General features: G+C 46.9%; 1 protein-coding gene across 1 annotated transcript in view; it reads right to left on the bottom strand.

The window, feature by feature from the left end:
• LRP11 (LDL receptor related protein 11) overlaps positions 1–23881 on the bottom strand; it is a 51846-nt gene that overhangs the window by 26977 nt on the left and 988 nt on the right. The window contains exons 2-5 of the mRNA XM_045294566.1: positions 15651–15808; positions 7617–7758; positions 4341–4466; positions 829–1041 (exon numbers count right to left, since the gene is read on the bottom strand). Coding sequence (XP_045150501.1) covers positions 829–1041; positions 4341–4466; positions 7617–7758; positions 15651–15808 — 639 coding nt within the window. The remainder of the gene's footprint in view (positions 1–828; positions 1042–4340; positions 4467–7616; positions 7759–15650; positions 15809–23881) is intronic.

The raw sequence follows: 23881 nt of genomic DNA, 5'->3' as shown, positions 1-23881 counted from the left end.
AGCTAAGAGCTGGAAACACAGGGAATCCAGGACAGATAAACCCCTCAGGACCAATATTGAGAGTAGCCATACCAGGAGGGTAAGGGGAATGTGCGGGGAGAAGGGAGAACCGATCACAATGATCTACCTATAACCCCTTCCCAGGGGGATGGACAACAGAAAAGTGGATGAAGGGAGACATTAGACAGTGTAAGACATGAAAAAATAAGAATTTATAAATTATCAAGGGTTCATGAGGGAGGAAGGGTGGGGAAAGGAGGAGAAAAATGAGCTGATACCGAGGGCTCAAGTAGAAAGAAAAGGTTTTGAAAATGATGATGGCAACAAATGGACAAATGTGTTTGACCCAATGGATGGATTTATGGATTGTGGTAAGAGTTGTATGAGCCCCCAATACAATGATTAAAAAAAGAAATTTCTCCAGGCAATCCTTTCCCCCAACCCCCCAAATCAGCTCCTACAAACCCCGTGGCACAGAGCTCTACTCTGGCATATATGGGGTTGCCACTAGTGCGCTCAGTGGTAACTTTTTCTTCAAATAAGCTCAAACAGTGAACCCACTGCCTTTGAGTCAATTCTGACTCATTGCAACCTTACAGGACAGTCGGACTGCCATTTTGGGTTTCCAAGGCTGTAAATCTTTTAGGAAAACCTCCTCTTTTGCCTGAGGAACAGCTTACTGTTAGAACTGCTGACCTTGTTATTAGCAGCCCAACACATAAATCACTATAACCACCAGGGCTCCATTTTCTTCAAATACAAGCTTCATATTCAGACAGGTTAGCTACCGAGCAGGAGGTGAACAGCTCCTGGACCCCAAGTCCTTACCTGGCAGAACAGGCCTGACTTCACCCTCTGGCCCCCGAGATATGGAATCATTCTTCTTCTCTGTGTTTGATACTGCCAGTGGCTGATTTGGGGCTGTGGCTTTCTGGTTCATTTCCAACAAGGAGAGGCCCCTTGCTCCTTCACTCAGTCCTGTGGTTCTTGTCTGGGTAGGATCAGCTGCCACGTGAGTCACCATCTTGCGGCCAAGGTTTACTGAGGAGCAGAAGAGCTATTGTTAGTTCTGGATTTCTTTTCTGAACTGCAACTGAGACCACTGTGGCAGTTACATAATCTACTGTCAACTTGCAAAGGGGTGGAGTCTAGCCTGTCAATCAGGTCACAGCTTGATGACCTTATTTGGAGGCACGAAGGAGATAAATAGTTCACTGGAGGCCAGACCCACACTCTTTCCCTGCAAGACATTCCTGTTGACAAGGCACATGGAGCTGTGCTGAGGGCAGCCAGAGCCTTGGAGTTGGAGGAGCCACTTGGAAACGCATGCCAGAGCTAAGATGCTTCTATCACCACTGGATCCACAAGACTTTCCACCCATTGGCCTGTGATCTTCCTGTACTGAGCCTCATTGCAGGTGTTGAAGAGGAATTTACAGACTGGTATTGGATATATAGGCTAATATCGGACTTATGGACTTGATTTGGACTGAGCTGGGATGTTTTCTTAATATACAATTACTCTTTGATATAAAGCTCTTCCTTATACACATAGGAGTCTCCCTGGATTTGTTTCTCTAATCTACCCAGACAAACACAACCATTAAAATTGCAATGAAACCATAGCCCTTCCATGTAAGATATACCATGAAATACTATCTAATCTTCAAATGCTAAGATACACGAAGATCTCCCATGAATGCTGGCCCGAGATGTTGGAAGAAGACAAGAGCCTTCCCCCAGAGCTGACACACAGAGGACACCTTCTCCCAGAGTTGGCAACTTGAATTTGCGCTCCTAGCTCCCAGAACTAGGAGAGAATAGGTTTGTTTGCTAAAGCCATGTACTTGTGGTATTTCTGTTATAGCGGTACTAGGTAATAAGGCAGGCTTTGGTACCAGGAGAGGGGTACAGCTCTAACAGATACCTAAAATGTACAAGTTGCTGGAGAATTAGGAGATGGGTAGAGGTCAGAAGCATTTATAAGATGCCAAATAGTAAAAGGTTAGATGGCCTTTAAGATACTATGGAAAATAATGTGTTAGGGATATATTCTTTCACTGTACTTATTCAATCTGTATGCTAAGCAAATAATCCGAGAAGCTGGATTATATGCAGTACTCTGTATCAAGATTAGAGGAAGAGTCATAAACAGCCTGTGATAAGCAGATGATACAACCCTGCTTGCTGAAAGGGGATTTACTAATGAAGATAAAAGCCTTCGGTATGGATTAAACCGCAACAAGAATTTTAAAAACTCACAAGTAGATCAATAGCAACATCATGAACACAGAAAAACACTATTTTGGTCAAGGATTTCATTTTACTTGGATCCACAATCAACAACCATGGAAGCACAGCCAAGAAAACAAGCGATGTACTGCATTGGGAAAATCTGCCGCAAAAGACTTCTTTAAAGTGATAGAGAGCAAAGATGCCGCTCTGTGCCTTGGTATTTTCAACAGCCTCATGTGCGTACGAAAGGTAGACAGTGAATAAGGAAGACGAAAAAAGAATCGATGCCTTTGAATTTCCATGATCACAAAGAGTGTGAAATATATCACGGACTTGGCCAGAAGAATGAACACATCTGTCTTGGAAGAAGGACAGGCAGGATGCGCCTTAGAAGGGAGAATGGTAAGACTTCTCACATATTTTGGACATGCTATCAGGAGGGACCAGGCCCTGGAGAATATCTTGCTTGGTTGGTCAAGCAGAGGAAGTAAAGACGAAGAACCTCTACGAGACGGATTGACACTGTAGTTGTAGCGAAGCATTCAAACCGCATGGTTGTGAAGGCGGTGCAGGGTTGGGCAAAGGGCTGCTATGTGTCCAGACTGACCTGACAGCACTTAACAACAACATTGTAAAAGCCTATATTGCCTTGAAGAGACTGCTGGTGGACTTATGGATGCAAAAGGCAATCTAGTGAGGTCTCAGAAGGAAGTGAGGAGAGCAGTCTCATGAGACGGTGCAGACATCAAGAAGCAGCAGCAGAGAACTGGCAGCACAGAAGCTGAGAACAGTAAGTAAGACAGCTTGGGAGCCAACCCTCGGAGTTAGAGATCCGAGCGCCTTTGGGCAGGAAACTTCTTGGCAGAGTGGTGTGCCTCTGTGTGCTTGGCGATGGAGTTCATGTACTGTCATACACGGCTTCACCACAAGTCGGAACCAACTCAAGGCACCTAACAACTACTTCCAAATGGTGATCTGGTCTTTGTTGCTCAAATTAACTTTCCAAACATCACACATAAAGAACTTGACCAAGACAAGACTCAAAACCTATGGTTTTGAGATTTTGTATCCTCCTGCAAAGGAGCACTTCATTAAACTTTATGTGGCTCTTTTTCTCTCTGAATATTCATCTGTGTGTAGATGGCACTTGGACAGAGATTCATGGGACTCCCGAGACTATGGTCTTCAGGTCTGGAACTGAACTCACCTCTGTGCCTCAATATTCGGCCAAATAGGCAGGTCTAGAAGGGGAGCAAGAGCCCTAGTGAGGTATGGACACCTTAGAATCATCTACCATTTGAGATCAGGGCGTCAACATTTGCCCAAGGACAAAGTTCAGAAAGGGAGGAGAGAAGGGACAGTGGAGGTAGGAAACATGAGGAGGAGGTAGGATGTCCCGCATGGTGTTGGGGATGGCCATCAATGAGATGACCCAAATACACATGAATGGTTGCAAGTAAACCTGATGATCTGCTCTGGAAGCCTTCACCCAATTCACTACAAAAGACTGAGACAACAAAGACTCATTTCCCATACTCTGGTATGCCACAACCATTCTCGAAAATGATCACCACCAAAGACTAAGTCACTTCACATTTTAAGACAGGAGAAGGCATACGGTGTTTTGTTTTGTTTTAGGTTGAAGAAGAATCTTTTGGAAAATTGAAAAAGAGAGTAAAAAGCGAAAACGATAGGCAACACCAAAACTTAGCCCGGAGGTTCACTGTCTTTGCTGTGTGGCTGAGTGGACACGCAGAGGACAGAGGGAGCTGCCTCATAGGGTTTCTAGGCTGAGAGCTTTATAGTAGCAGGCTACCAGGCCTTTTCTTTTGCAGGGCAGAGCAGCTGATTGATGGGTTTGAACCGACAACCTTTCAGTCAGCAGCTGAGCGTGTAACCTCTGTGCCACCATTGCTCTTCAGAGGCTCACAGTGGCTTCCTATTTACAGCACAACTTTCCCATATAAAATTAAACCTAAAACCAGGGAAGAGCAGGGCGGTAGGGAAGATATGAAGTTCTCACTTCATTAAAAAGAACACAGCCACCCCTCCTACCACCTTTTCCCTGCCTCTGCTTTGCCCGAACACTGGCGACAGCTCACTCACGGTTTTGACAGAAGGCCTCATCAGACCCATCAGGACACTGCTCCACTCCATCGCAGGCCAGAGTGATGTCAATGCAACAGCCGTCGTCACAGAAGAAGTGGTAGCGAGAGCAGACCTTCAGGCATCCTGTCCATAAACAAACCGCACATCACAGAAACCTTTATTAAACAAAATGTGAAGCTAGCTCTTTGCCACACCTCCTCCCTCTAAGTCTAGGCAGTCTGACAGTGGGGTTTCCATGTCTCTAAACCTTCTGCAAGAACTCCGCATGCTTCAATTTGTACCACATCAAAGCAGCAGTTTGGGCATCCTTAAGGAACTCAAAACGTGTTCTTGTGGGCTGTTCTTTGAGTTTGGGAATAAGAAGAAGGCTGAAGGGGCAAGACCGGGGCTGTCAGGCAGATGGGGTGCAATTTTCCAATGAAATCCTTGTAGGACAGCCCTTGTGCATTGCCATGATACATTAAAAAATAAAAAATCCTCAATCCTTAACTTCCTTGGCCTTTTTCTCACCAATGCATCTTTCAATTTCCTTAAGACTTCTTCATTATAAGCTCCCATTTACTTCAAGGCGATCTGTCATGATTACCCATTTGGGATACTAAAATACAGGCACAATAACCATTGAAGCTGACCTTTCTGCCTTGAATTTAACTGGCCCAGCAGATCCGCTGGAAGCCACCATCTTGATTAGACTTGGCTCTCTGGATCATCTTGGTAGATCCAAGACTTGTCCCTGGTTATGATTAATTCCATAAACTCATCTTCATGAGCTTCGGTCTTGCTTAATAGAACTTATGGAAGGTGAGCTCTTTAAGCTAGCTAATCTTTGCACAGTGCTTGCAGCACCCACCAAGCCAAAAGCGTACCAAGGCCAAGATGTTGGCTTACATGGGAAATACTGAACCATGTGAGGTCCCAATCTAGTAGCTATTGGGTCATGGTCATTCTGTGGTTTCTGGACTTGAGGCACAGTTTTCTTCATTCACAAAGGATATCTGCTTGTCTCTTTACCCTAAAAGGGATCACCCTTGGTTACCGTTACAGCTGTGTCATTAATTGCGAGGTCAATGCATATAACTGAGAGGAGAGAGATACCCTGACTCCACCTCTGGTTTTCAGTGTCTTTTTTTCTCAGCCTTACTCCATTGCATGTTATTTTAATGTGACCAGTAAGAGATTCCACGGGGCAGTTAGTGTCCACGAGCCTCTCTTGTGTTCGACATAAGGCACCTACTCCGAGGGTAACATGAATGGCCGGTGAGTGACCACAACTGATTCATGACTCTGTGCTCCTTCAAACACATTTGTCATCATCTTGGTAAAGGGCCAGATGTTTATTGCTGGCAATGTACCTTTGGAGCCTGAAACAGTGGCCTGAGTAAATGAACTAGGCAAACAAATGCCACCTGCTTATCTTGGTGCTTGGGTGGGGCTTTCTACCTTGGCAGGTACCCTGGTCCCTGAAGCTTCCATTGAGGGTGACGGGCATCTTTCATTTCCCCTGAGGGCTGCAGCGCATGAGCATTTTCCTCCCAGAGTTGACACGTGGGATAGTCCCTGCCCCTGCCCAGGCTAGCACTGAGCCCTAGGCAAGTTGGTGCGGTGCTGGTGGGTGACATGGCCTGAAGCCAGGCAGTGTTTCTACTGGCGCGAGAGTGTCCAGCATGCCTGGCGCTCCCTGTTTATTGTAGTAACAGCATACGTAAAAACAGTAGCCACCTCTACATTCTGTGACTGTGCAGTCCAAGGCCTGGCTCTACTGTGAAACCTAAGTAAATCAGCAGGCCCTGGTCAGACCCAGGCTGTTTGCATGAATTCTCGACTGCCAGTGACTCCACGCTGATGTGGACCAGAACTGCATGGTTGGCTGGTTCATGTTCAGTCACTACCCTGCTGCCCACCGTTAGCTTAAACTTAGGCTGGACAAGTAGTCCACCACCTTTTGCATGCAGCTTATCATGGTCTGTCTCCCTGTAGAAGGTCTATGTTCAAGGCTGCCAGGTCCTATGGATGCTGTTGTTAGCTTTCATCAACCTGCGTACCTAACAAAACCACATGGAGACCCATGGTGCAAACAAGAATTTCCATTTATGATTTTCATGGTGGTGTAGAGGGTAACATATTGGGCTGCTAACCAGAGTCCGCCCTTCTCCATCTATGGGTTGAATTGCTCCCCAAAGAGAGGCTGCAGCCCCCTCCCCTGCACCTGTGAATGTGATTCCACTTAGAAACAGGTGGTTGTTGATAGGTTGGTGGGGGCATATGGAGAAGGATGTCTCCTAAACCTTATCCCTTTTGAGTGGCGTCTTATAAAAAATCAGAGTAGACACAGACACCCAGAGAGGGAAGTGAGTAGGTGAGGTTGGTTTGTCTACAAACCAATGAACGTAGAGGCTACAGACAAGCAGGGTCCCGGGGCACCCCTACAGCCCGCGCCCTGATTTGGGTTTGTAGCCTCCCAAACGGAAAGAGGATGAACACACATGCCTGATCTTTAAAGTCTCCTCTTGTGGCCGTGGAAACTCAAATGCCCCAGAAGCCAATGGTGTGAGGGTTTCCCCAGGCAAGATCGCCCCGGCTTTAATGCTTCCAGCTTCCATATAACGGATCCCCTGGTTGCTTTAACCCTATCAGCTAATATGAGACCCCTCTTAGATATTTTACAAAGATTTTATTGGCACATCTGTTAGTAAAGGGCCTATGAAAAATTCTCAATAGTACTTTCCAACGAACACGTGTGCTTCATGTAGTTTCATTTGTTTTATAAGGATTCCTCAGCGCAGGGAGCCGCAGTGTACAGCCCACGAGGTCTGCAGGTCTGCAGTTCGCTGCCACGAGCCCTGCCCTCCTGTAGGAGCCGGCGTGGATTCTCAGCAGTCAGTGAGTTTTGGAATTTTTCCTCCATGGCATGCTTGGCATATACCTATCAATAGACACCCCACCCCACCCCCAGCCCCTCTCCCCTCTCCCCCATACACCACCTTTAAACAAAACCCATGCCCGGCAGAGTGGAGTCAAGAAAAGTGGGAATGTCCCTCGGGTCCAGCCTCTCCCAAAGGGTTGTCACTGTGCATCCCCAGGGAGGCTGTCCCCAGGAAGGCCACTTAACCCCAGAGAGAACAGGGCCTGTTTTTTATTTTGTATTTTCAGCAGACTCACTCAACAACCGCCAACATAAAATTGGGTGCCTGCGGGAGGCGCAGTCCAAACGGAAAATGCCCATCGGACACCATCCTTCCTGGGGGCCTGCACGGGGCGGGGCCTCCTCCTCACCTTCCGTGAAGGAAGCCGTGGGCAGCACAGTCACCGAGACGTTGTCGGAGCTTCTCTGGCCCGCGGTGTCGGTCACGGTCAGCTGCAAGGTGTATCCGCCCTCTTGTAAGTTGGACAGCTTCAGCGTCCCCGAGTGCGGCACCTGACGGGCAAACAGGACACAGCACAGGTGTTAGGAGACCTTAGGCACACAGCTCGGCAGGAGCCCAAGCCAGAAGTCCGTGGCATCCTTGGAGCGGCCCCAGGACCTGTCTTCCCGTGCCAGCGCCATGCACCGATTTAGCAGCTGGGCCTCACCTCGAGTGCCTGACTTCCAGTTTCAGCTGGGATGACAATACCCTTGACGGATCATCTCTATTTGTCCTCCTCCCCAAGCTCCAGCCCCAACACGTGGTCCATTTCTTCTCAGCAGTGACCCCTCTGTTAGCAGGGGATGAGGACCACAGTCCTGGCGGAGAGAGTGGCTTGATCACCCATCACCCGCTCGGGACAATCTGTGCTCCGGCTAGTCCTCACCAACCCCTCCATCTGACTTTGGCTAGAAAAGCACCGACTCCTTCATTCATTTCTATTCCAAAAGACTCTCCTATTTCCACGTACAAGTTTCTCAAGACCTAACAACAGACAAGTCAGATACTCTCTGGCCTCCATCTATCTGCTCCTCCACAGCATAAGGGCTGTCTACTCCACCCTGTTGTCTCTGGTTGCCATGAGTCAGAATCGATTTGATGGCAGTGGGCTGGGTTTGGGCTGCTATTTCCATTTCCTCATTTCCCATAAATTATTATTTTTTAACTGATGGTAACATATCTAAAATTTTTGTCTCCCAACATTTTTAACATATGCAATCTAGGGAGCAAGTCAGGGCTTTCTACTTCCATGAAGAGTTGCAGTCTTGGAAACTCACGGGACCAGTCGCTATGAGTCAGAACCGACTCGATGGCAATGAGATAGTTTGGGGACATTAGTGATGTCCATCATGCTGGTCAATCGTCACCACTGCCTGTTCTCCCATGTATCCTCCATGTCACCCAGCTGACTTCTTTCCCATGACTCCATGAAACTCTACTGGCAAAGTTCACTAGCAGGTCTAGCCAAGGCCACTGAGCTGTCAAATCCGTAACTACGTAGTATGCATTCGTCCTTTTCCATTGCTAGTTTTCACCGGTTCTCGTACTGTGTCTAGCAGGGCTGGCCCCATTTACCTTCCTGACGCTGCCCCTGTCTGGGCCTCGCTCCTAGCTCCCCTAACCAGTCCTGCCCAGCCAGGCTCCCGGGGGTCTCACTTCTGCCCACTCACACCCGGAGCTCCACCCGTGGCACTGCTCACGTCCTCCTCTCCCTGCCTTGGCACTCAACTGCTTCCTGATCCTGATGTGGCAGGATCAGTCCCTTAGAGTCCATCCTACCAGAGTGCCTGTTAACTGTCTTAATTTCTATTTTACAGCAATTGCTTTGTCTCAGTGGACTCATCTGGATATTGCTCTCTGCAAATGGATGCTGGTGATCAGACATTTGAAGCCGCGTGTGTGTTCCTGCGTGTGCGGAAGCACAGACGGCTGGCGTGCTAAAACAGCCATCTCCCAGGAATCACTCACTGCCATGGAGCCCCTTCTGACTCCCAGGGGCCCTACAGGCCAGCTGCAGCCGTCCCTGTGGGCTTTAGGGGAGAGGAAACTCCCACTGGCAGAATGCCTACCATCGTTCATGGGCAACAGGTGTTGCTGTTAGGTGCCATCAAGTCGGTTCCGACCCACAGCCAGCCTAGCCACAATAGAACAAAACACTGCCCGGGCCCATGCCATCTTCACAGTTGTTTCTGTGCTGGGCCCACTGTTGCAGCCACCATCTCAGTCCATCTCCTTTCTGGCCCTGCTACTTTAACAAGCTTGATGTCTCCCACAGTACGACACACTGGCAGGCTAGTGGTGGATAGAATGAGATACAGACATGCTTGTTTTGGCTCTTGGTGAGGTACAAGTGTGTGGGCTCCAGCCTCAGAGAGTCTGAGGGGTGGAGAGTTGGGCCGGGGAACCTTGCACTTGACAAGCGGGGACAGGTGATCCACCAAGTGGTTAGGGGCACAGGCTGGTGTCCAGCCGACCTGCCTAAGTGTCCGTCCACGGAGGATCAGCTGTGTGGCCCTGTCTATGCCACAGACTCGCTCTAAGGCTCAGCTGCGTCACCTGGAAGATGTAAGTAAGAGCAGCATGTGCCTTGCAGGAAGTTAACCCCTAGGGAAGAGCTAATGCAGGGCCTGGCCCATCCTGCGTGCCAAACACTCCACCACCCCACTGGTGGACTCCCCTCTCAAGCTGAACGACGCTTCCCGGTTAGTGCACACAGGATGGGACCCTCGAACAGGGACTGTCACTCACTGAGACAGTGGCAGGAATGAGAGCTCCCGATGGCAAGATACCCCGTCCTGGCCTCACAGAAGGCATCAGCTGAAGAGGGAGCAGAGAAGGCCCTTGTTACCTCGGGTTTACTGCAAAGACACACAAGGGAGCGTTCACTGCTGCTCTTATCTCAGGCCTTGATGCTAGAGCCTGCCACCAGTCAAGCAGGGCCCAGGATGGAGCCAGAATGGACTACCCACAGGTCTACCACAGAAAGTGAGCTACGATGACTTTGATCATTTTAACGCTTCTGAGTGGCCCCGGGCCCTAAGAAGCCAGCACACCCACGCTCCTATTACGGTGGCACCAGCGTGAGGACAATCAGCAGAGATCAGGGAGTCAGGTGAAAGGATGGGAAACGAGGCAACATCAATGGCTTGAAACCTTGGGGTCCTGTTTGTCTCCCTTTCCCCCCTCTCACATCCACCCTCCAATCCTTCAGGAAACCCTGTCAACTCAGCTTTGAAAATGAAACCCAAATCTCACTTCCCTGTCTCCCAACTCCTACCGCCTCTGGCCCCACCCCCTAACTTCTACTGTGGTAAAATAGATACAACATCAGTTTTGCTATTTTATTACAAGTCAGTGGTGCTAATGGTTTGCAGGCCCTCCACGAGATGAAATTGACACAGTGGCTGCAACAATGGGCTCAGTATAGAAGCAATTGTGAGGATGGCACAGGCCCGGGCAGTGGTTCATTCTGTTGTGCATAGGGTGCCTATGGCTCGGAACTGACTTGGCATCTAACACCAACACCAACTACTACTACTACTTGGGTGGCATTGTTTAACCATGAACTTTTCATCACTCCATTGGAAACTCGGTGTTCAGCAAACAGTAAGTGCACTTTCTCCCTTCCCCAGCTCACAATTGTGTTGACACTACGTTTTGTCTCCTTGAATTTTCTTCTTCTAATTAGGTAATTACATAGGTGGTAAGCCAGGGTGCAGTTGGTTTTGCTGGACATAAATGGAATTATTGGTACAAACAATACCCATCCTTTAGTAAGTTTCTGTGCCACATGGAATGCCAAAATCATCTTGTTAAAACATTTTTTTGGTTAAAACATTTTTAAGCATCTGAGGGATGCGAATTCATCACTGATTCCTGATTTCCAAATATCCCTGAACATCCTTGTACTGTGTCATGCACCTAAATGTCGTTATTTTGCATTCTGATGTCACATTTAAATAAATTGTTTAATACTCATAAGGTACACTGTCATCTAGTGAACTGCCTGAAAATATGACATCTTGCATTAAGAATTTATTAAAGATTAACAGCCAGTTAACACTCATAGATTCCTGCTTAAACTAGAACGTAGACCCTGTTGAAATGCAGCCGATACGCAACTTTTAAAGTAAGTGGCTACCCTCTTGGTTCTTACCATTTGCCTCCTTCCTCTAGTCTTTTAAATGTAAGAGACTAATCAGAACTGCCATCCTGCACAATGCATGCAAAGTGCTCAGCCCTAGACACTAGAAGCTAAGATGTTGGCTACAACTGTATCCTAATTAAACTGGCAGCAGGATTCCTTCTAGGGTGAGACACTCCTTGATTGTTGTATTTCTTTTTTTTTTTAATCATTTTATTAGGGACTCATACAACTCTTTTCACAATCCATACATACATCAGTTGTGTAAAGCACATTTGTACATTCATTGCCCTCATCATTCTCAAAACACTTACTCTCCACTTAAGCCCCTGGCATCAGCTCATTTTCCCCCTCCCTCCCCACTTCTCCCTTCCTCATGAACCCTTGATAATTTATAAATTATTATTTTGTCATATCTTACACTGTCTGACGTCTCCCTTTACCCACTTTTCTGTTGTCTGTCCCCCAGGGAGGAGGTTATAGGTAGATCTTTGTAATCAGTTCCCCCTTTCAAGCCCACCCTCCCTCCACCCTCTAGGTATCGCCACTCACACCACTGGTCCTGAAGGGATCATCCAACCTGCTGGATTCCCTGTGTTTCCAGTTCCTATCAATTGGGATCATGACAGTGAGGGGGAGAAGCATTTAGGAACTAGAGGAGAGTTGTATGTTGACTTTTGTTGTATTTCAAACACATCGATGACAATGTGGGCGCGAAAAGCGAGTCCCCAGAGCATGGACTTAAAGTAAAGCAAGACAAAGAGTAGACTCTTTATTTCACCATGGACACAAGAAGTGGGCAGGGGTCAACACAGATAGGTGGTGGAGAGCAGGGGAGACTAAAGGGGAGAGGCAGATCAGGAAGAGGTCCTGGGTGGTGAGGATGGTCAGAGACCCAAAAGCAGAGATTGCCAATATTAACTGCTTTGCCAATGTGACACAGTAACTGTTCTCCCTCCCCTCCTAACAAGCTTCGAGGTCAGCCACGTGCCAGTTTTGGGAGGAGTCTTAGGAGAGGGAGGCCAGAGTTGATACTGGATAGGAAGAATACAAATTGCAGGAGGCAAAATCCAACAAACAGAGGAACATTCAGCAGAAGCAGAACATAGGAGTGGGAGGTGAATGGAGACACGTGGGCTCCCCTCAGACACAAGAAGTATCAGGTGTAAATAGCCACTTGAACTAAATATATAGAGAGCCCTAGGGGGTGCTTGTTGAGAAAGTATCTTATGATTTGGCTTTGCTGTGAGACTCTTTGTAGGAAGGAAGTATGGCCCTATTTGGCTTGCCCCAGTGCCTACTGTAGTGCAGTACTGGGCATAGAATAGGTTCTTGGCTAACATGTGTTAGCTATTTCCCTAGAAGGGTTGCTAATCTTTAATGCGAATGAAAGGTAGAGAGCTTGAGTTAGGCAAGGCTGCTCATTAGGGGTTGAGTTTAAACATCTGATCTCACTGTACCCCAAACTCACTGCCATCGGGTCCATTCCAACACAAAGTGATCCAATAGAGGTGGATCGGTGTGAACCCCCAAGCTTACGGTTGGCAGTCCGATCCTTAACCACAGCACCACCAGGGCGCCTTCAATTTTGCTATCCCCCAAACCAGTCGAGTCGACCCTGGCTCACAGAGACCCTGGAAGAGAGAGTCAGAAAGCTTCAGAAGCGGCAAATCGTCATGGAAGTGGACAGCTGCATCTTTCCTCCACACAACAGCTGCTGACCTTGGGGCTAGCAGCCCGACTTGTAACACATTGTGTCCGGAGAGACCTGGCCACGGGAAGCCACTCTTGAGCCCTGCGGCAGAAAGCACCCTCTCCTTATCAGCAGGGAGCACTGCTTCAGACAACCTTTCATTTAACCCGGGTCAACCTCTAGTGCAGTGGTTCCCAACCTTCCTAATGCTGCGACCCTTTCATACAGTTCCTCATGTTATGGTGACCCCCCAGCCATAAAATTATTTTTGTTGCTACTTCATAATTAGTTTTGCAACTGTTACGAATCATAATGTAAATCTCTGATATGCAGGATGTATTTTCATTGTTACAACTTGAAAATAATTAAACATAAATAAAGCATAGTGATTAATCACAATATGAAATTTTATATTGTGAGATATTTATGTGTTTTCCAATGGTCTTAGGCAACCCCTGTGAAAGGATCGTTTGGCACCTAGAGGGGTCTTGACCCACAAGTTGAGAACCGCTGCTCTAGTGCAACAGAGAGAAACTCAGTTGACAAGGGGTCCCAAGCACAAAGGAAAATGGGGGGTTGTGGTTGGTCCCCTTGGAATACAGGACCAAACCCACTGCCATCCGATCCGGTCACTTCTGACTCATAGTGACCCTAACAGGACAAAGTCGAGAACTGTCCCTATTGAGTTTCTGTGAATTGTATGGGCGCAGATAGCTTCATCTTTCCCTTTGGGAGCAGCTGGTGGATTTGATCTTACAGTTCGCAACAAAACATTATACCACCAGGGATCCTCTGGATATAGAGGTGGGGATAGGGGTGGGACAAAATAGGTGACTTGGGTGAACAAGAGCAGGTTGGGGGTTGGGGAGGAGTTGCAGGTCTAACAGGAAGACCCAAACCAAACCAAACTCACTACCATCAATCCAGTCAATTCTGAGTCATAACGACCCTATAGGACAGAGTAGAACTGCCCCTATGAGTTTCAGAGACTGTAACTCTTTACAAGAGTTGGCAATGCCCTCTTTCTTCCATGGAGGGGCTGGTATTTGAACTGCTGGCCTTATGGTTAGTAGCCCAACATGGAACCACGAAGGCATCCCCTCACAGGAAGAAGGGACTAGCTAAATCAAGCTGGGTTTTCAGTGTTTAATGTAAGTCAGCACTAACTTGAAGGAAGAGACCATTAACACTCCTGTCAACTGGATACCACTGGGAGGGACAGGGCGGGGGCCAGACAGAGGGGCGATTGTATGAGGGAGTCCTCATTTTTCTGTTAGAAACATTTGGGGTATGAAACAGGCTGAGCAAGAAAAGAAAGCATAGAACTGGCCCCTTAAAAATGACGAATTAGTAGAAAGAAAATGTTTTGAGAATCATGATGGCAACAAAAGCACAAATGTGCTGGACCCAATGGATGGATGGATGGATCGTGATAAGAGTTGTACGGGCCCCCAATAAAATGATTTTAAAAAGAAAAATAAATGGCGAATTACTGTTAGAATGAAACTTCCAATAGGTGAAAGCATGGCTCCCCCACAAACGTGTAGTGTGAACATATGTTGTTGAGCCCCTGATGGCAGAGGGACTTAGCAAGGGGTGATGAAGGATTCATGGGGCGGGGTGGGGGAGGCGGCTGAAGAGCAGACACATGGGAGCCGCCAGAAACGCTCAAAGGAAGTCCCTAACAGGCGCCCAGAAGGAAACCAGTGTGCTAGAGATGAACCCACTGACAGGTTGTGATCTAAACCCCAAACCCAATCCATTGTTGATCCTGATTCATAGTGACCCTGTAGGGCAGAGCAGAACTTCCCTCACAGGATTCCCAAGGCTGTAAATCGTCATGGAAGCAGATGGTCATCCTTTCCTCCCACAGATGGCTGGTGGGTTCGAACGGCTGACCTTTTGGTTAACAACTGGGTGCTTGAACCAATGCACCATCAGGGCTCCTAGCATGAAAAGAAAGCCAAGACCCTTTTTTTTTTCTCTGAAGTGCTCTGGAATGGAGCAGGGCTGTCGGGTAAGGGTTGGGACTGCTGACCAGCAGCACCAGTGGAGGAAGATGGGCTGTCTGCTCCAGGAAAGATTTCCAGCTTCGGTAATGCTACACAGGGTTATGATAAGAATTAACTCGCCTGCAGGGGATTGGGTTTTCGGTTTGGTTAGTGCTCTGAACAGTCAACTAAAACTTTCAAAAATGGAAATGTTACACTAAGTTATCAGGGTAACTGTTTACTCACTAGAAAAATATATTATATTGAGTCAAATTAAAAAAAAAAATAACCCATTTTATGCTTTTCCCATTTTTCATCCCTCCTCATGGATTGAGTGCTGGTGGTCTGAAGCCAGCAGCTGCTCACAGCAGGAGAGACACTCCACCTGCTTGTGTAATGGCTATAGCCTCAGGAACCCTGCAGGACAGCTCTACATGGCCCATGGGGCCACTAGGCGTTGGAACAGACTTGATGGCAGGGGATTGGGCTTTGGTAGCTAACAGACATTTGGGAACACAAAGGGAAGGCCATTACTCATCACGGGCACATTCAGTCACCACATACAATGGCAATTACCTTCATGTCCACCGAGGGGTCGCCCTGCAGCAGCGTCCACTCATACTGGATGATGGCGTGGTCATCCGTGCTCTCTCGGCCATCCAGAGTCACTCCATCCGTGGGCAGATGCACAACCACATCCTGTCCCGCCTTGCTGAGTGGAGGCTCATCATTTTCTACAAAAGGAAATCAATTATTCATAGAGAGATGATGCCTGGTTTTCTTTCTAACCTACTAAGAGAGCTCTCTTAAAGTTAAAAGCCAGTAGACCAGTGGTTCTCAACCTTCCTAATGCCGTGACCCTTTAATACAGTTCCTCATGTTGTGGTGACCCCCCAACCATGAAATAATTTTCATTGCTACTTCATCTCTGTCATTTTGCTACTGTTATGAATCGAGAGACCCCTGTGAAAGGTTGAGAACTGGTGCAATACACCTAGGAGGAAATACATTTGCATGTGAGAAGAGCTATTTTAAAAGGGGCTCCTGCAAATAAGGATCAACCACCCAAGAGGAAAAGGGGATGGGACTAGGAGTCAGGACTGCATTGTAATGGGACAATCTAACCCGATGAGGAACAGTGTAGTACTGTGAGACCAGGTGTGTACCCGGTGTGTATATGCACACATAACTCACTAGAAACTGTAAGCAGCGGGGTTCTCTGGGTTTGGAAAGATAGGGGCTGAAGGGAGACAATACTTTCTACTAGAAATCATTCATCCTCATTTTAAAACAAAGACTTTACCTCTAAACAAGTGTATGTATATGTTATGAGGTTTAATAACAAAGAAACCTCTATGAACCAACAACAGCAAAAAGAGCAGCATCTTATTTCCGAGAACAGATGTGATCTGGCAGCGAACTGCTAAGAGAATACATATGGACTGAAAGTAACTTTCTTAACTTTCACTGTGCTGCTCTATCTGGGAGAAAAAACGAGGCTTTCTCCTCCCACAGAGAGTTACAGTCTCCCAAACTCACGGGGGCAGTTCCACCCTGTCCTACAGGGTTGCCGTGAGTCGGCATTGACTCAATGGCAGCAAGTTGGTTTGGTTGTTTTCTCTTTACCTAGTTAAAAAAAAAATCCACACCACATTCTGTATAGGATTTAGCCCTCCTGCACGCAGGAGAGGAAGTGTGGAGTGCTGAGTACACTGAGGATAAAGTTGTGGGGACAGGACACTATCCTGGGGCCCTTCACGGTATAAATCTAGAGAAGTATTATTATTTTTAATCGTTTTATTAGGGGCTCATACAACTCTTATCACCATTCATATATACATCAATTGTGTAAAGTACATTTGTACATTCATTGCCCTCATCATTCGCAAAACATTTGCTCTCCACTTAAGCCCCTGGCATCAGCGCCTCATTTTTGCCCCTCTCTCCCCTCCCTCATGAACTCTTGATAATTTATAAATTATTATTTTGTCATATCTTGCCTTGTCTGACGTCTCCCTTCACCCACTTTTCTGTTGTCCATCCCCCAGGGAGGAGACCACATGTAGATCCTTGTAATCGGTTCCCCCTTTCCAACCCACTCTCCCTCTATCCTCCCCGTATTGCCACTCACACCACTGGTCCTGAAGGGATCCTAGTAGAAGTGCGATGGAGTATCTTAAGGGAAATAAATGACATTTGGAAAGTTAAGATTAGTCCATACAAAATAAAAGCCACATGGAGTCAATTGTTTTCCCTCTAGGAAAATAGAAAAGGTTTACAGTTGTAATAACCCCCTTTTGTTTCCTTTCTTTTTAAAATGGTTTTATTGGCATATAATGCACATATCACACAATTTAAGAGTTGAATCATATTCAGAAGAACAGTGTAATCATTACTGCAGTCAATGTCAGAATATTGTCTTCTTGTCATTGTCATTAGCTCCCCATACTCCCACCCCCACCTCCCCTACCAGGCCCCTAGGGAATTATTATTACTGTCTCTTTAGATTTACCTATCCTGTATCTCATATACAGAAAGTCATTCAAAACATAAACTAGAAACAGACAATGACAAAACAAAACAGAAAAACCTTAATTGCAAAGAAAGCAGAAAATACTAAAAACCTAAGCAACTTTACAACGATAACCCCAGTCTCTTTGATCTTGAATGGCACGCAGTCATGTAAGGCTAATTACGTTCACTTAAATATTGATGCCTTACTGACAGCTGCAGGGACAAGCTGTACACAGAGACCATTTCTAAGCTGCATCTTTATTGCTTGAAGCTCATTTATCCAGATCATAGGCTCCCAAATTTATTAGGCCTACTGCTGCTTTTTCAGAAAAAAAAAAAAATTACTCAGAGCCCCCTGGCCATTGAGAACTTTTATATTCTGGCCCATAATCTAGGAGAAAGTCGAAGTAGGTGCTTTTGCAGTGGCCCCACCCCCGATCTTCCAGCGTTCATGAGAGGCTGGTCCTGTCCACGGCGGGAAATACTGATCCACATGCGCACGTTTTAAAGAAATGTAACAATATAATTGGGGTGGGGTGGGGTTGGGTAGAAAACAAACAAACAAACAAACAAACAAACAAACAAACTAACATCTGCTAAGTCCTCACTTCCTCCAGTGATAAAGTGCCAGTCAGAACCCTGGCCGCACCTTGCTCCTCCCTGACTACCCAGGTGCTGCAGGGAAATCACAACGCACATGGCCTTTCTTCCTGCTTTGTGAGGCGCCACTTCTCTCTGCGGGGCTTCAGCTTCAGCTGTCACTCCGCTGGGTCCTCCCAGGCCTGAGCTACACTCTGACAGTCCTGCTAGGGCAGGTAGAATGATTTCAGGAATACTAATCCGATTTTCCCCTAGAAAAACCCTTGGACAAGTCACCAAACCTTGGGATGCCCAGGGAGCCAGCCCTCCAGCCTCATCTCACCTTGGGGCTCCTCTCTGGGCTTAGCGCTTACGTGAGGGCCACACAATTGGCTCTCAGAGCGTCCGCTTCTACTGCCTTTGCAGGGCATCAAAACAAAGCAATACACCAAACTCCCTGCCATCAAACAGGACAGGGTAAAACCGTCCCTGTGGGTGAGGGTGGGGGCACTGTAAAAGCACCTACTTAGACTTTCTCCTAGATTATGGGCCAGAATATAAAAGTTCTCAATAGCCAGGGGGTTCTGAGTAATTTTTTATTTTTTTCCTGAAAAGGCAGTTGAAAGTGCCATGCATAACCAACCACCCTGCCCCCAGGGCTCCTTTATCAGGCGCGTTTAGTGTAAGGCATAAGCACCCTTCCAGGGAGAGATGTTGTTGCCAAGGAGGATGTGAGCTATGAGAAGATAAACCCCATTTACAGTCATTTAAAACAATGAGGATTAGAGCCTCTGATGTAACATCAGCCAAATAAACAACTGCCTGTTTAAGAAGATATGTGTCCTTTTATAGGCCTCAGGGCAAAGATTCGGCTCCTCCCAGGGAAGGGGAGAAAAGAGGTAACACCAGGACTCAGAAGCCACTGCGGCTTACAGACCTTCCCTTCGGTTCTGCAAGGCTCCTTGTTTTCCACACAACGGAAGTTCCAACTGCAGTGAAACTCAAGTTGCGTGTGCATTTCCAAATTCTAGAAAGCATCTTACAATTCAGCAGTTGTACACTGCATCTGGTAGCGATTGATGTTACACATTTATTTATTTAAGCATTTATTTTAAAATACTACATTTTAAGTAGGCAAGCTAATATGTGACTTAAGATATAAAGGGCCACTAGTAAAACTACTCGACCCTGCCCTCCCTTGGAGGCAGTTAAATGCCCTGACTTTTCTCTGGGTGGAATACAAGGTCATCCTAAGATCCTCTAACGGAAATATGTTTCTCCCTCAGTTCAAGTACAGGTGAACTACTCTGTGTAATGTATTGCAAAATGAGCCAGAGCTTTTCTATCCAGAAATAGGCCTTAAAATAAAGCTAATGATAACAGGACAAGAAAGGGTGTGTGCTACCACTGAAAACTATCTGAGTCCCATCTAAGTGGCAACTACTGGTCTCTTCCCATTTGGAGCCAAGAGAAGTGAAGATCAAAGATACATGGAAACAATTCCTCAAAAAGTTGATGGGCTGAGAGACCAGAGGAGCTAGATGGTGCCTGGCTGCCACTGCTGATTGCTCTGAAAGGAATCACAGTAGGAGGTCCTGGAGAGACTGGGAGGAAATATGTGGAACAAAAGCTAAACCTATAAAAGACCAGACTTACTGATCTGATAGACTAGTGAAACCTCCGAGATCATGGCCCTCAGACACCCTTCAAACCTGGAACTGCTGGACTCAACTTTCAGCCAGACAACAGGCAGGAGATACAATTCCTTAGATAGTCAACTTTATGAGATCAAAAGATGAAGGCATTGGGACACCCTGGGGAAATGGGAAGAGTCTTATTATGTTGTAGGAATTGTAATCAATTTCACAAACGTGTATGAATTGAATGAAATCATTTGCTTTGCCAACTTTCACTCAAAACACAATATTTTAAAAGTTTGACTTGCTGATGTGAACAAGACAAGTGTGACTTTTAATTTTGGTCATGAAACTGTAATAAGCCAATAGTAGGAAAACATTGATTTATTTTGAAAACTGAACATATTCAGTAAGTTCTACAAAGGTGAAATCAGACATCAATTTTGGTATGGCAACAGAGAAGACTGATATTGTTAACTAACCTGCTTACAGCGGGAGAAAGATGAGGATGTCTTGTCTCATAGATTTGGTCCTAGAAACCCAAAGGCACATTTCTACTGTGTCCTATAGGGTTGCTTCAGTTCAAATCAGCTCAATGGCAGCGAGTTAGGTTTGCTTGGTTTAACTTGCTTTGCCACACACTGCTGTGAACAGAGCCTTAAGGACAAGGAAGAGCTTCTAGAACAGTGGTTCTCAACCTGTGGGTCGCCCGATTCATAACAGTAGCAAAATGACCGTTATGAAGTAGCAACGAAAATAATTGTATGGCTGGGGGGTCACCACAGCATGAGGAATTGTACTAAAGGGTCATGGCATTAGGAAGGTTGAGAACCACTGCTCTAGAATCTGGATCTGTGCTGCCTGCGCACAAATGATAGAGCCAAGGCTGAGAAATTAGAAGGGACCTGTGGTAGCTACATAATCTAGGGTTGTTAATTTGAGAGGATTATGAGTGAAGGGGTGGAGTTTTCTGTCAATAGGGTCATAGACAATGAGGCCTCTATGTGGGCATGACCTTCTGAGAATTCTGGGAACTCCTGTACTTTTCTCCTTGTAGGTGGAAGACACCTCTCTCTCTGTTCACTCCCTTGGAGATGCTCTACTGAGAAGACACATGGCACTATGCTGATAGACCCCGTGCCCTGGGAACTGGAGGAGCCACGTAGAGGCCCCTGCCAGCACTGAAATGCTTACAAGTCGCTGAATCCACAAGACTTCCCACTGGCCTTTGATCCTTCTGCATTCGGCATCATTGCATGTATTTTGTGAGTCTAAAGAGGACTTTATAGATTGGTATCGGACATATGGGCCAATATTGGAATTATGGGATGTTTTCTCAATACTCAATTGCTCCTGTATATAACCCTCTTTCTTATATACATGAGTGTCTATGAATTTGTTTCTCTGGTCTACCCAGACTAACACAGGACACATGACATTAGCTCCCTGCTCTAACAATATGATGCACACATATGCTGCCTGCATAATTCATAGAGCATGTTACCCACTACCCGAGGCAGGCAAAGTGGGCATTGAACGCCCAAGAGGATTAGGGTTTGTGAGTGTGTAGGAGGAATCCTGGTGGCATAGTGATTATACGTTGGGCTGCTAACCTCAAGGTCAGCAGTTCAAAACCACTAGCTGCTCTTCAGGGAAAAGATGGGGCTTTCTACGCCCATGAACAATTACAGTCTTGGACACCCATGGGCGCAGTTCTGCCCTGTCCAATAGGGTCCTATGAATTGGCATTGAGTCAGTGAGTTTGGTTCTGTGTGGCAATGCTGGGTGTCAAACCCAGGTCTTAGGGCTTCCCACTCCCTGTACATGGTGCAGGCAGGATCAGGCATCTCAAGAGCCCTCTCAGCAGCTTCCACTCATGTCTGCGTTCTCTTCCCATCCCCACACCCAGCATGTCAGTCCCACCTTGGGAAATCCCCTGCCCACTCCTCCACCTCTACCTCTGGCTTCCTGGTACTGCAGAAAGAACAAACAAAGGGTGGTTCAGGACTGTGCCAGAACCAGGCTCCATGACTCATTAGTTCCTTTATCTAGCAAAATCTTAGTGCACCTAAGGTTGCAGTGCACAGTCAAGCCTCTATCTCTGGCTGTTTTTCCAGATAAAGTGAGCTCAAGCATGTTAAAAGCTTAGCACAGCACTCCCCACCAAAGTCAATAAATCAGACAACATCTGGGCTGACGGGTCCTTTATAAATCTGTGCTATTTCATCCCTCCTTGGGAGAAAGATGGGGTTTTCTACTCCTGTGTAAGAGTTAGTCTGAGACCTCACAATAGCAGTTCTACCCTGGTTAAGTAACTAGGCAGGTTAAAAACAAGTGAGGAAAAGACCTTTGCCTCACTTCCAAGGTCAGAGGGGGTGTCTCTGAGCCTGACTGCTTCCTTCCAAGGCTCTCCTGGAAATTAACACCAACCCCAGGGGGCCCCTATTGTTATACATAAACATGGATATTCCTCTACAAACTTCTGCTACACAGGGAAGGGAGAACAAGGGTGGAAGTGAAAAGACAAGTCAGAACCGTCTGCTAGTAAATAGAATCAATTTTGTATGGGGTATTCATTCCTAATTTTCCTTGCGGTTCCCCCACCCCTGGTTTATAGCCCCGTTCCCTTTGGCAATGCCAAGTTTCTCCCGGATGTGTTAGTGAGAATAGGAAAGAGAAGCTAGATTCTCAGTTGCCATGATTTTTTGTTCTTGCTTAAGATGTTGTGTAACAGGCATGGGCAGGGCTCAAGGATGTTGCGGGGTGGGGGGTGTCCAAGTGAAAGTGTCACCCTCCTACCCCAATGAGAGACTGTTTGGTCAGCCGGTCCTACGGAGTGTCAGTCTCCTTAGGCTGGGCATTTGCAGAGGGACCTCTGGACATTTGTTCCCTTGAGAAGGGTCCCCAGCCTCTTCTTCCCGGAGGTAGAGGGAGAGAGGCAGGGTCTACGGACAAAGACTTCCAGCTCTTTCTCATTAGACTCAAGTCTCCAATTTCCAAATTGTTGGCCAGAAACTCTCCCTTATAACCTTGCTAGTGATCGAGGTCATTCTTGTGTTCTACCACAAATCAAACCACATCAGAGTAGCCACAGGAAGCCCAATCGTGGTTTGATCTCCCAGTGAGTCATCTCTTAACTGCTATACTTTTCTGGGCCTCCCGTGGGTGTCTTGATGCTCATTCAGAGCTTTTGCAGACAACCGAATGAAAACCGAAAACCCCCAAATGAAAAGGTTGGTTAACTCTTGAAAACCAGAGTGTCCTTTCTTTTCCAGCTGCTCCTCTGAGGTCCTGCTCCGCCGGGCCTCTCTCTCTCTGAGGTTCTGCTCCGCCGGGCCTCTCTCTCTCTCTCTCTGAGGTTCTGCTCCGCTGGGTCTCTCTCTCTCTCTGTCTCTCTCTCTCTCTCTCGCTCACTCTCTCTCTCTGCAGTGCCTTGAGGGTGACTGTGTTCAGTTACAGTAACGCCCGAAACTCCTTCTATCCTTTATAAAAACCCACTTGGGTCACCAAAAAACAAACAAACAAACAAAAAAAACAGAAAGAAAAGCAGAGTGCCTGACTTAAACGTTTTCATTTTTAAGTAAAACCACCGTCCCTTCTGCCTCTTCGTGAAAGGGAACAGAAACGCACGGTCCACTTCAAAAACACGGGCACGTCTTCCTTCCCGTTTTCGTCTGGATGAAGGCACCTACGGGTAGAATTCTAACACGGGCGAGCCTCGCCAAGGAGGGGACACTGGGGTCGGTGTCCCGGGCAGCCAGACAAAGAGTTCGATTTTGCTCTTGCAATTAAGTGACTCAAATCATGCCTTAGGAAAGCCCCCGACCCTAAAATAAACTTCTAAGAAAATGCTGAGTGGTTTCATCTCCTTGAACTCAAATTGCCGTGAATCTTTTTCAGATCAAACCTCGAAAAAATCCGGGAGCAGTGCCCAGTGGCTGCTTCCGCCAATCGACTGGGTTTGTTGTTTTCGGCAAGCACCCCCAAAGCGAAAGAATCACACACTTGCCAGGAAACCAACGAAAAGCGTCTGGTTCCGCATCTGGCCCTGCGGTCCCGCCGGGCCGACCTCGGGCC

Source organism: Echinops telfairi, unplaced genomic scaffold (assembly GCF_000313985.2).
Source record: "Echinops telfairi isolate 266 unplaced genomic scaffold, ASM31398v2 ScPeMD7_3533;HRSCAF=4204_0, whole genome shotgun sequence".
Taxonomy (NCBI): domain Eukaryota; kingdom Metazoa; phylum Chordata; class Mammalia; order Afrosoricida; family Tenrecidae; genus Echinops; species Echinops telfairi.
Note: the sequence above shows the minus strand (reverse complement) of the source record. Positions and strands in the feature narration are given on the sequence as shown.